We start from the raw sequence: 13697 nt of genomic DNA on the forward strand, positions 1-13697 counted from the left end.
GTAAAACTATCTATTCATAGATAACATTATCTTTATATGTAGAAAATCTTAATTGACACAAACAAAACTACCAGAGCTGGGCTGAGGATGTGGCTCAGTGGTTAAGTGCCCCTGGGTTCAATCGCTAGTACCAAAAAAACTTTCCACTAAAAGGTGAATTATAAGCTAGGAACAAGCACAAATATTTTGTGACAAACATGGAGGGTAAATTCTTGGGAATGATACTGGCCAAAATATATCATTATGTTGTGTGTGTATGCATGTGGAAAAACTCCAATGACTAAGCAACTTTAAAAATATGGAATATCACCTTATATACATTCAAACAACGTATAATAATGACATCTTCAACAAGATTCTCCTGAAAAAAATGTTTACTTACAAGTTGCAGAGATTCCCTCAGTTAGCACCACTTTGTCTCAGATATCAGTAGTAACAGCAACCAAAATTAAAACGGTCCACCGTCCCACCACCCGCGCCGGAGCTGCGCTCGGAGCTCCCCCTCCGGCAACACACCGCACACAGTGGCGGGAGCGACGCCGCCTCTGTGTGCTTAAATCTACTACTGAACTCAGTAGTAGATTTTTTATTCCCAGCAGAATTTTCAGTTTGAGAATTTCCAGTTAGATTCTTTTTATTATCTCTTCCTCTTTATTTATATTATGTAATGGCAAAACATCATTCTTATGGTTTTCATTAGCTCTTTGAACACATTTAAAATAATTTATTTAAAGTCTATTAAGTCCAAAGTCTAGGCTTCTTTAGGTGCAGTTTCTATAAATTTCTTTTCTTTCCTATGCATTGCCCATATATATATTTTTTGTTTTCTTTATAATGTTTCATTGAAAATGGGAAACCCTGATTATTATATTTTGAAAACTCTGGAAATAAGATTGTTTTGTACTCCATCTGTCATTGCTGTTTGTTGTAGTCGCTTGTTTAATGACTTCCCTGAACCAATTTTAAAAAATTCACATTCTTAGTCATGTGGGGCAAATGAAGTGTGAGCTCTGTTAGCTTAGTAGTAAGTTAATGATTTCCTTAAACACTGATTTCCTTAAACACTGAAACTCAAAAAAATCTCACAAAAAAACAGAAGTTTTTGCAGATGAGCTGTGTGTATGTTGTATGTGCACACGCATACCAGGCATCTTCCAACTCTGCCTTAGTCTTTACTTCTTGCTTTCACACAACCTGAAGGTTAGCCAGACATGAGAGCTCAGGGCCTTTTCAACTATTTTCTTTTTCTAAAAATTTATTTATATATATACACACACACATGAATATATTTTAGTTGTTGATGGACCTTTATTTTATTCATTTATTTATATGTGGTGCTGAAAATCAAACCCAGTTCCTCACACATGCTAGGCAAGCATTCTACCACTGAGCCACAACCCCAGACCATTTTGAAGTCTTTTGTAAGCACATGTTCAACTTTGACCAAGCATAAGACTTTGAGATTCCCAGGTATTTGTGGGAGCTCTTCACAGCCTTAATTCCCCAAAGTGTATCATTCTCCAGCCTTTCCTCATAAGCTTTCTAGCTTGTCTGTTTTTAGCCTCAGCTGTTATCCCTTGCCTCAGACAATAGTGACTAATGCAGTTACCTTTAGATGTTTTCAACAAATGTGCCTTATGTAGTTAATTCAGTTCTGAGAAATGTTCAAGTTAACTCAAATAAAGGCAAGTCCTTTCAGTTGGTCTTTCATGGAGCCACCACACAGGTTAAAACAACCACTGTTCTTTGATAAAATGATATGGATCTATACTTACAATGTGCACTACTGTCTTCAAGGTTAACACTGAGCTAGGGAGTAGATGATCGGGCCAGCGTATATTAAACAAGATAGGTATTTTCACCTTTGATTTAACATTCACTAGATTGCTGTAAACTTTTTTATTATTTTGATTGTGAGTTTATTCACTGTTTTTGGAGTTCACTACTCTACCATTTTTGCACCACTTTGGGAAAACATTCCTTGAGTGACCCCAAATAGAACTATATTTTTACTCTTGGCATTTATTTAGTATGTATTAGATTAATTTCTATTAGCTTAGTGCAGTGATGCACAACTGTAATCCCAATGAGGCTCAGTCAGGAGGATTATGTATTTGAAGCCAGTCTCAGCAACTTGGATCTGTCTCAAAATAAAAAGGGCTGGGGATGAATCTCAGTGGTAGAGCATCCCTGAGTTCAATCCTCTACTGTCAAAAAAATATATATAATAAAGTAAAATAAATAAATAAATGTTGTTAACTTGGGGAGGGATGTTGACAGAGTTATGTTTTACTTATTTTGAATCCTCTTCTTATGTCTTTAAGCCCATTAGCAACTGACATTCTCAGTACTGAATAAATGTTCTGAATTAATGATTTAAATGAAAAACAAAATTAAAACACTGGCATAAGCATTTTAATACCCTTATAGTATTATCACATTCTCCATTAAAAAATAATTCTAACATAATTTCTATTCAAAATCATATTTAAGTTTTAAATTTCAGAAACAAAATAGAGATGTCAGTGAATACTGCAAATTTTATCTTTAGGAAGAGGGAACTATAATAGTATAATGTATAATAGTATAATGACTCCAAGGGTCTTAGAAACAGACAAAAGGAAATATAAAATCATTTGCCTGAGTTTCCTTTAAAACAAACTTATTTTCCATATAATTCAAACTTACTCATTGTTTAATTCTAAAGCTTGATAGGCTGCTTTGATTCGAGCTGGAGGATTTCTTTCCCTCCATGCCTTCTGCATAACTGTAGGAAAAATATTTCAAAAGTGAATGAGATGGTAAACATAAATAACTTTATGCAAAACATATGAAGAATGAACAAGGAGAGTAAATAAAGCTTTAAATAATATGTCTTTAAATATATAAAACAAGAAGTTGAGTTTCTAATTCACATTAACTTTATGAGAAATTTACATTAAATATAGAAGGTTTAAGTGTAATAAAAATAATCTTTCTCTGATTTATTTGAATAACAACATATAAGGTACTTAACTAGTTTAATTTCATCATTTATTATATGTGAATATTGATATATCTAAATGCACGTTAAAATTCAGTTTGAGTGATATTAGATTATAATCAACATTAAATATTCCAGTTCAGTTTTTATCATTTTCTAAAGATTCTATAGAACTGCTATAAATATACAAAAACTTAAAAACAGAGTCTGTCTAATCAATAATTCACTCTAAGAAGAATGTGTGGATTCGCATTTTGCATGAAAAGCAGAGGGAAGAATTAATTTAGAATATAATACATCTCTGGAATATGTCACCTTTACCAGAATTCAACAAAAGCCTAAGCTAGAATTTCTCTGGAATAATCATATTAGTTTTGCTACCATTCACTATACTAAAATAAAGATATCACACTAAGTAACATTTCTTAAAAATTAAAGGAACAAACAAACAAAATGAAGATATCTGGCTTAGTTTAAGTTTGATAAGAAAAATAAGGAACCTATGAGTGTTGATTTTGGAACAAAACCCATCTCTGTCCAGAAAGAATAATGTGGAAAATGTTTGCTTTTTCCCTTGGAAAGAAAATATTAGTGTTGGCTTAGAAAAGGAGACAATATATTCCACTTGTGTAACAAAAAATTCTTTTCTCATATCAAACATGTCACCAGCTAGCTGACAGCTAATGCTTCCTGAACTTGACAAATTGATGCAAGGCAGCATCCATCTGATACTAAGAACATTATTCTGTTGAAACTCTAAAATATTAAATAAAAATAGAGCATAATAGCATATATAAATTTGCTATTTCTGATGATAGGGCTCTTTTCTATAAGTTATATGATATTTACAAGTCAAATTTTAATACTAAATCTTTACCAACATTTTAAAGAGTTATTTGATATTCAGGTATATTAAGTACATATCAATTTCTTTAACCAATTCCCTTTTGATGGACAACTAAGTTATATCCAATACTTTGCTAACATAAAACTGTGATAACAATCTTTCAGTGGCTATCTTTGCATTGCTGATCAAATATTTCCTTTCTAGAAATAAAAGGTTCTGGACATATATCTCCAAATTCCTCTTAACAATATCATATTAATTTATATTCTCACTTTATAGGAGACTGATCATTTCCATACTTCCTTAACAACCTACTACAAAAGTTGAGCATCCCCAATCCAAAAATCCCAAATCTGAAATACTCCAAAATAAAGAACATTAACCACAGGTGGGCAGTTCCACACGTGACCTCATGTTCTCGCAGTCAAAACACAGGTACACTAAAAATACTGTATGAAATTACCTTCAAGCTAAGTGTATAAAGTGTAAGTGAATTTTATGTTAGGACTTGAGTCCCATTCCCAACATATCTCCTTATATATTTGGAAATATTAAAAAATTTTTAAAAATCTGAAATCCAAATATTTATGGTCTCAAGTATTTCTTATAAGGAATATTCAATCTGCCTTATCAATCTTTGCTAATTTGAAAACAATCTCATTTTTTAAAAAATTTTTCTATTGAGGTTATCTCAAAAATAGTAATTTTTCTTATGTTTCTGTTTTCAAATGCTTTATCTGGCCTTTCAAGATTATTCTTTATAACCCAAGTCAGTCCTAACTCTAAGAGGAAAAGGGAAGTAGAGGAAGGAAAAAATGTGCATTTTTTTTTCTAAAATAAGGATCAGGAATAATTTAAAGCAAAATGTTGACTTAGTATTCAATTGTTCTCTTTAAGACCTCATGATATGCTTTAAAAAATTAATAAAAGATTTTAGTAATTCATTCAAATTTATCTATTTTTAAGCCAAATATTTTGACATTCTAATAAGCACAAGAGACCAGCAGTTATCCCTAGGACAGGGGTCACATATGTAAATGTCTACAGAGGCCAGGTAAGAAACATGACAATGAACTAAAACCACATTTACTGTCTGAAGAGAATAGCCACAATTCATTTCTAGGTTATTACTGCCAAGTGGAAATGTAGATCCACTTTTCCTATACTTTCCAAAAAGTGTAAATCAGATTTTAATGTGAATTTTGCTCTTTATTTATTTATTTTTCTAATAGAATCTCTCTGTTGTCCAGGATGGCCCTTAATTCCTGGCTTTACATGATTCTTCTACCTCAACCTCCCAAGAGCTGGGACTACTGGTACATGCCATTGTGACCAGCATCTTTATTTTTAAATGTTGAAATTAAAACATATAATTCAGAAAACATTGCTGGCTGTCCCTTGAGAATATGGGGTGTTTTTTGTTGTTGTTGTTTTAGTTACAGATGGACATAATACCTTTATTTTACTTATTTTTTTTATATGGTGCTGAGGATCTAACCCAGTGACTCACATGTGCTACGAAAGTGCTCTACCACTGAGCCACAACCCTAGCCCCAAGAATATGCTTGTTCTCTGCCTTAGATAAACAAATTGATGAGAACAAAATCAACTCATTTAATGATTACTAAAGATGATAAGTCAAGGGAAATTTGCCACATCCCATATACATACACATTTGTCTTTTGAATATAAAACTATTAATATATATCATTGGCTTTCTGGGAATTTGGTCTATCTAGTCCAAGCTCCAAGATTTATCTATCTTTCCATCTTGGAATTTGAATTCAGAAGAGAACATTATCATGGAAGATGCATGCTAATATGTTTACTTGAACTGAAAAATGAAATCACAGACTTCACTACCAGAAAGCGTCTGGTTTGGTTAATAAGATTGAAAAATTAAGACATGCATCCAATTAGGTTTCATGGAGGACATATTTCAAAGTTTAAAGATCTAAGTTATATATCTGTAAGGACTTGACAAAACTTTGATTAAAATATATCACATTATTTAGAACCTAGATCAAATGAAATTTACATTTAAAAATGTATACTTTTTTATTGTAGAAAAGTCTGCTTATGATAAAAGACTTAAGCATTAATTATAATACAATTATAAAGTATGTAAAATAGATATGCATTAAGAAGAAAAAGGACTTACAAAAGCTTGTTACTGTTAGAAAACGTTTGATCATGTAGTTTTCAATAGATAAGGTGGGTATCAATTTTTTTTTTTTAAAGAGAGAGTGAGAGAGGACAGAGAGAGAATAGAGAGAGAGAATTTTTAATATTCATTTTTTTTTTTTTTTTAGTTCTCGGCGGACACAACATCTTTGTTGGTATGTGGTGCTGCTGAGGATCGAACCCGGGCCGCACGCATGCCAGGCAAGCGCGCCACCGCCTGAGCCACATCCCCAGCCCCGGTATCAAATTTTTTGATTCCAGGATCTGGGGCAATATATGTAGCTTAGTAGTAGAGTACATGCTTAGCATGTGTCCTGGGTTCAATCCCAGAAAACAAACATACACACATACACATATACATATACACACACACACACACACACACACACACACACACACACAGAAAATAAACTGACTCCATGATGTATATTTAAAATAAGGCATATTAATTTTACTTTTTTAATATCTACATTTTGCAATATGTCAAAAATTACATTCTTTGTAATTATTTTGCCTTGTAATGTTAATTTTAAAAAGATTGAGTTAGGCACAATGGCAAATGCCTGTAATACCACTGACTGGGCTGAGGAAGGATCACAAGTTTGAGGCCAGCCTCAGCAATTTAACAAGGCCCTAAGCAACTCAGTGAGACCTTGTCTCAAAAAATAAAAAGGGCTGCGGACATAGCTTAGTGGTAAAGCACCCCTGGGTTCAATCCCCAGTACCAGAAAAAAAAAAAAAAAAGTAAAAGGACACATTTGTGGGGAGCCACACTGAAGGACCATGCCTTCCAGACCTGATGTCTCAGGCTCTGGCCAACCACTCAGAATGCAAGGTCATCTTTGTGGGGCATGCCCCTAGGGTTGAGTTACACTCACCTGTTCCCTTATACTCCTGCCCCTTCTGCCCTTTTATGAATAGAACTTTCTAAGAACAAGAGTCCTCCCCAATAAAAGCTGACTTCCAAATGTGTTCCCTCTCTCTCATCAGCCTCTCATGACTTTCTCTTGCTTTCCCTTTTGGGGAGCCAGAGGATGAAAGACGGGGAAGCCATCCTGAAGCTTGTATAAAGGTAAATCGTGTCTGTGTTTTTATTTTATGTCCCTGCAAATTCACACGAGTGATCTTAGTTCAGCTGCCCGCACTGGTCGGGGGTGGCACACATAATTTTTAAATTCTTTTTGGAGATAGAGAATGTTTTAAGACTATAGTTTTAGTGTAGAAATGTTTTAAGACTACAGTTTTAGTGGACAGTCAGAGTGGCTGTTTGGAAAGTCTACTGATGTTTGCAATTCTGACTATGAGAGGGAGATAAGGGCTAATTTCCAGACTCACTTCAATCCTTAAAATTAAATCATAATACTTACATTCTACTCCTATTTCTAAGACATACTTTTGCTAATAATAACATTAAACTTATAAACATAAAGCAATTCTTTTTTAACCTCTATTTGAAATTAAATATTTTATGAAACCATATCAAAGATCCTTAAATTCCTGCTACCATCCATCCTTAATACATTTAATCCAACGAAGATATATGACAATGAACTCAATTCAGTGCTAAGAAACTGGCTTTTTCAAACTACCTATCAATGTGGTTAAGTGGAAGTAGTAGTATTTTAGTGGTTAAAAGCCAAACTGGAGTTTGAAACCTATCCTTATGTATTAGCTGTGTGATTAGGGCATACTACTTGATCTCTCTTTGTCTTAGTTCCTTTGTTTTATTTATTTATTTGCAGTGCTGGCGATCAAATCAATGGTCTTATGCATGCTAGACAAACACTTCAGCAGTAAGCTTCATCCCCAGAACCAGTTCTTTTATTTTTAAAACTGAACTGATACTACTACCTCTCATAAAGTGGGAAAATTAAATTAGTACATTTCTACAAATTACTTAAACCAGGGCTTTCATATGTGTCTTCCTTAATAGTGTATGAAACTTGGAGAGCAAGGAATATATTTTCATCTTTGATCCCTATCAGCTAGCACACTGCCTGGCATACTGCAAATACTGTAATATAATTTGAGTTAATATATCTGTTAATATTATTTAATCTGAGTTTCTTGTCAATAATGCAAATAACTTCAACTCAAATAACTCTGGATATTATAATAAATAACTCTAAAGAACTTTTTAAATAATTTTCACAGTCACTGTTTGCACCATGAATAGATATGACATACCTGTGTCTGAAGGACGTAAAAAGTCTGAGTCACAGGTGAAAAAGGTCTGATGGTCCTGTGCTGACAAGTTCATGTCATAGTATGTAAGTGGCTCTTTTCCAGTCACCCAAGTGTATCTTAACCAAAACACAAGAAAATATTTAAATTAGACATGAGAGAGTATCTGTCTGCTATAACATATACTATTTAAATTTCAAAGATAGAGGACTACAAGTTCTATATTCTATTTCAGGATATTTTAAAAATTTATTATACTTAGCAAAATGAGTGAGATAATCTACAAAAACTAATTAAGAATATGATAATAAAACATCAAAAATGAAATCAGAAAGAATAAATTATTCAATAAACAATGCTCTGAATACTGGATTTGAAGGAATAAAACAATGTTAGATATATATCTCATTAAATATATTTGAATAAATTCTCAATGAATAAAAATTAAATATTACAAGTAAAACTCCATAGAAGCTAAAAGAAAGGAGATGAATTTCTACTCAATATCAATATGGTGTAGGGCTTTCAGTGTATAGACAGAGCAGGGCACAGTGGTGCACACCTATCATCTCTACAACTCGGGAGGCTGAGACAGGAGGATCACAAGTTTGATGACAGCCTGGGCAACTTAGCAAGACCCTCTCTTAAAATTAAAAAAAAAAAAAAAAAAAAACTGACTGGGTAAGTATCTCAGTGGTAGAGTGCTCCTGGGTTCAATTACCAGTACCTAATACCATATTTCACTAAAGTAAAATTATAAACTTTCATCCCACCCAACCCTACAATAAACTGTCTAGTAAATACTCTTTTTATTTTCCAAACTAGAGATTGAACCCAGGGGTACTCTACCACTGAGATGCTTCCCAAGATCTTTTTATTTTATTTTGAGATTGTTCTTGTTAAGTTGTTAAGGTCCTCAAACTTGTGATTCTCCTTCCTCTGCCCCTCAAGAAGATGGGATTACAGACATGCACCACCACACCAGGCTAGTAAATACATTTTTAAATGTCAAATCTCATTAGTAATAAACAAATAGTGAATTAAAATTAAGTTTTACTCTTCACCTATCAAACTGATGAAGATGTGTTATCAAGGATGAAGTGGAATATGCATATGTATGTTATGGGAATAAATGCAAATTAGAATACATTTCTCTTCTCAGAAATCAATTGGGTAATATCTATCAAACGTCTTTAAAAAGTTACATCTAGGGGCTGGGAATGTGGCTCAGGCGGTAGCGCGCTCGCCTGGCATGCGTGCGGCCCGGGTTCGATCCTCAGCACCACATACAAAACAATGATGTTGTGTCCGCCGAGAACTAAAAAATAAATATTAAAAAAAAATTCTCTCTCTCTCTCTCTCTCTCTCACTCTCTCTTTAAAAAAAAAAAAAAAAAGTTACATCTAGGTGGAATTCCATTAAACATTTTCTCTCCTTTAAAAATTATTTTTAAATTTACATAGTAATGATTTTCAAAAATCAAGGGAAGAAAAAAAACTGTTTATACCCTCTGATTCAATAATACCAGTGCTATAAATAAACCCTGAGGAAATAATCATAGATGTGGCTACATACTTATAATATACCAATTTAATGCTAACAGTGGAAAAATAATCTCAGTAACCCAGATGGGAGAGACTATGGGTAAAGTAAGGTATATGCATGCATACAATAGAAAAAATACAACCATAAAAATCACATTTTTAAAGAAATCCATGTTATCAAGAAATTTTGTGGGAAATTCACATAATGTTATATTGGAAAAAAGTAGGATGTATATCTTTGAGTATGGTGTTAAAGTTTTGTTTCTATATGTGCCTATAAAAGAGAGACTGGATGGAGATATTCTAAAATACTAATAGCAATTAACACTTAGTGGTGGAAAAGTGATTTTTACTTTCATTTTTATGCATCTGTGTATTTTTAATTTTGTACAATGAATATGCGTATATTTTACAAACAGAAAAACTGAGTATCAGAAAAGAACATTTTAAATGTTATTTATACATGATCAAAGTTCTTAAGTTATTTTATACCATTAAACAATAGCTGGGCATGGTGGCTCATGCCTGTAATCCCAGCAATTTAAGAGGCTGAGACAGGAGCATCACTAGTTTGAGGGCAGCCTCAGCCACTTAGCAAGACCCTATGAAACTTAGTGAGACTGTATGTCAAAATAAAAAGTAAAAAGGGCTGGGGATGTGACTCGGTGTGTAAGTTTCCTGGGTTCAATCCTCAGCACAAAAATAAATAAATAAATAGCCTTGCTAAAATTTTAGCTTTTTTTTCCCCCTAAACAGGTATCTATATCTGTAAGCAGATATATTTTAGTTGTCAAAGGATCTTTTATTTATTTATGTGAGACGCTGAGGATCGAACCCAGGGCCTCACACATTCCAAGAAAGCACTCTACCACTGAGCCACAACTCTAGCCCTAAAGTTTTAGTTTATAAAAAAAAATTGTCATGAAGAAAAAAGGAAAACCAAATTCTTGTTAATTTATCAAAGTTTTGCTATGCATTCTAAAAGTAAGAAAATACTGAGCTAGAGGTATAGCTCAGTGGTAGAGCACTTCATCTTGCATGTATGAGGCCCTGGGTTTGGTCACTAGCACCATAAAAGACAATAAAAATTTAAAAATAATTAGCAATCCATATTATTCCTAAAATGATTGGAGGCAGATGAAATACAAAGTATAATATAACCTACATTGAAAGTAAATTAAAAAGATTCAATAGAGGAAAAATAATAATTGGGACACAAATGGAACCTAAAATGAAATTAACCACAAAGTTCAGTGCATTTACTAAGAATTGATTACAGTATGGCTTTAAACTTTCTAGAACTACAAAATGATTATCAACCAATTCAGACTTTTTTGAATTAATCATTCAAAAGAAGCATATTTCTGGTACTAAGAAATTTCTCTTTAAAATCTTCATGAAGTGGAATCTGTATAATATAACAAGGAACTGTGGCAATAACTTAATAAACAGTGTAGAAAGTTCAAGGACCTCTTACAGAATCCCTTAATACAGGTTAAAGACATCTCTCATAAAAGCCTAGTTTTCACTTTCTAGGATGCCTCTATCTTACACTATCAAGTACTTATAAAGAAGGGTTATTGTTTAATCATTTTTGTATCTCCATCATGTTGCACAGAGTAGGGTTGTAGAGTGAGTTAAATAACATGCTACAATCTACCTCCAGGTAAAACAAAGTCCTACTCAAAATAAAAATGAAAGTCAGGGCTGGGATTGTGGCTCAGTGATAGAGTGCTCACCTAGCATGCATGAGGCACTGAGTTTCATCCTCAGCACAACATAAAAATAAAAATAAAGATACTGCATCCACCTAAAACTAGAAAATACATATTTTTAAAAAATGAAAGCCAAATGTCAATAGTTGGAAGTTTCTAGAGATGCTTTTTCATTCACAATAAAACTGGAAGAAAAATGAACACAGTAGTGTAGAGAGGAGATGGTAATACAAAATCAATAAAAAATCCTGTACCGTTGCACAAATATGAGCTCATATTCACATTCAAATTGATGTTTTCTAGTGAATCTTGAAATCTTGAAATTGAGCACATATGCATAGGAGTTTGTTGACACCTACAATTTTTTTAACCTCAAGAATTCTTTAAAAAAGGCTTTCTAACATAAACTAAGGGACTTATTATATATCACAAACATGATTTAAAGCATTGCTTCTAGTGATTATAAATATAGTCAAGATGCTGCCACAAAAACTTCAACTAATCTTTTTACCTTATTATATATATCAACATCTCCAACTGGAAGAAACTGTGATATATTTATAAAAACAAATGTTTCCATAGTACTTTCACTCTACTTATAATGAAAGCAAAATGTAGTACCTTCTATATTCTGCTCCTCTGAAAAGGTTTAAAGGGTTTCTCCATACCTTGCATTCTGAAAAACATGGGAAAAAAAGAGTTCAAACAAATGCAGTCAAATCTTTATTTAATCAACATTCACTGTCTACCCAGTTATTCTAAGCACAGAACTAGCCACAGATGATACAAAGACAAATAAACCATTAATCACCCTGGCTCTCAAGAAGCATAGAATTAAATCTAGTCATTCCCTTATTTCTGTCTCCATAGTGTTTGGTTCATAATTCAGTTATGTCAGTTACCATTTAAAATGTGATTGATTATCTGTTTGGATTTTAATTTCCCCTCTCAAATATGATATCTTAGCTCACTTTTATGTTTGTGAAGCCTACCACAGTATCTGGAACTGACTTGTTTAACTGAATTAAATACAGCATGAATGTTAGTATTATGAACAATCACCTAAACTGTATGACAAGTGCTATAGTTGAGACCTGTTTTATTCCAACCAAAAAAAAAAAAAAAAAAAAAGGAAAGTGAATTTTTCTCTGGAGGAATCAGCGAAGGTTTTAGGGAGGAGGTGACATTTGAACTGATGCTGAATCATTGAATCATAAAAGATGAGTAGAAGATTGCCACATTCAAAGCAGAGGAAGTACCATAAAACTGTACATCATGTTTAGGCTAGAGCAGATGGTAGGGTGTAGGAGGACGAGCTGAAATAAAGGTAGACTGAAGGAAATTGATGAAGAAACTTATATTCCATTTTAAAGAGTCTGAAGATGATATACAATCAATCAACAAATATATGAAAAAAATGTTCATCATTGCTAGCAATTAGAGAAATGCAAATCAAAATCACTCTTAAGATTTCATCTCACTCCAGTCAGAATGGCAGCTATTATCAACACAAATAACAATAAGTGTGGGTGAGGATGTGGGGGAAAAGGTACACTCCTACACTGCTGGTGGGACTGCAAATTGGTGCAGCCAATTTGGAAAGCAGTATGAAGATTTCTTAGAAAATTGGGAATGGAACTACCATTTGACCTACCTATCCCTATCTTTGGTCTATACCCAAAGGACTTAAAAACAGCATACTACAGGGACACGGCCACATCAATGTTTATAGCAGCACGATTCACAATAGCTAAACTGTGGAACCAACCTAGATGCCCTTCAATAGATGAATGGATTAAAAAATGTGGCATAGACACACAATGGAATATTACTCAGCAATGAGAGAGAATAAAATCATGGCATTTGCAGGTAAATGGATGGTGTTAGAGAAGACAATGCCAAGTGAAGTTAGCCAATCCCAAAAATCCAAATGCTGAATGTTTTCTCTGATATAAGGAGGCTGATTCATAGTGGGGTAGAGAAAGGAAGCATGGGAGGAATAGACAAACTCTAGATAGGGCAGAGGGAGGGGAGGGCAGGGGAGGGGGCAGGGGGTTAGAAATGATGGTGGAATGTGATGGACATTATTATCCAAAGTACATGTATGAAGACACGAATTGGTGTGAATGTACTTTGTATATGACCAGAGATACGAACAATATTGTGCTCTATATGTGTAATTTGAATTGTAACACATTCTGCTGTCATATCTAAATTTTAAAAATTAATAAAAATAAATT

The 13697-nt window shown here is 33.3% G+C and overlaps 1 protein-coding gene across 11 annotated transcripts in view; it reads right to left on the reverse strand.

The window, feature by feature from the left end:
• The window catches only part of St7l (suppression of tumorigenicity 7 like), a 224905-nt gene that overhangs the window by 195487 nt on the left and 15721 nt on the right, over positions 1-13697 (reverse strand). For all 11 annotated transcript variants that reach the window (XM_077791008.1, XM_077791006.1, XM_077791005.1 and 8 more), the window contains exons 4-6: positions 12079-12133; positions 8202-8317; positions 2689-2767 (exon numbers count right to left, since the gene is read on the reverse strand). In XM_077791008.1, the coding sequence (XP_077647134.1) occupies positions 2689-2767; positions 8202-8317; positions 12079-12133 (250 nt within the window). The remainder of the gene's footprint in view (positions 1-2688; positions 2768-8201; positions 8318-12078; positions 12134-13697) is intronic.

Source organism: Urocitellus parryii, chromosome 11, assembly GCF_045843805.1.
Source record: "Urocitellus parryii isolate mUroPar1 chromosome 11, mUroPar1.hap1, whole genome shotgun sequence".
Lineage (NCBI taxonomy): Eukaryota > Metazoa > Chordata > Mammalia > Rodentia > Sciuridae > Urocitellus > Urocitellus parryii.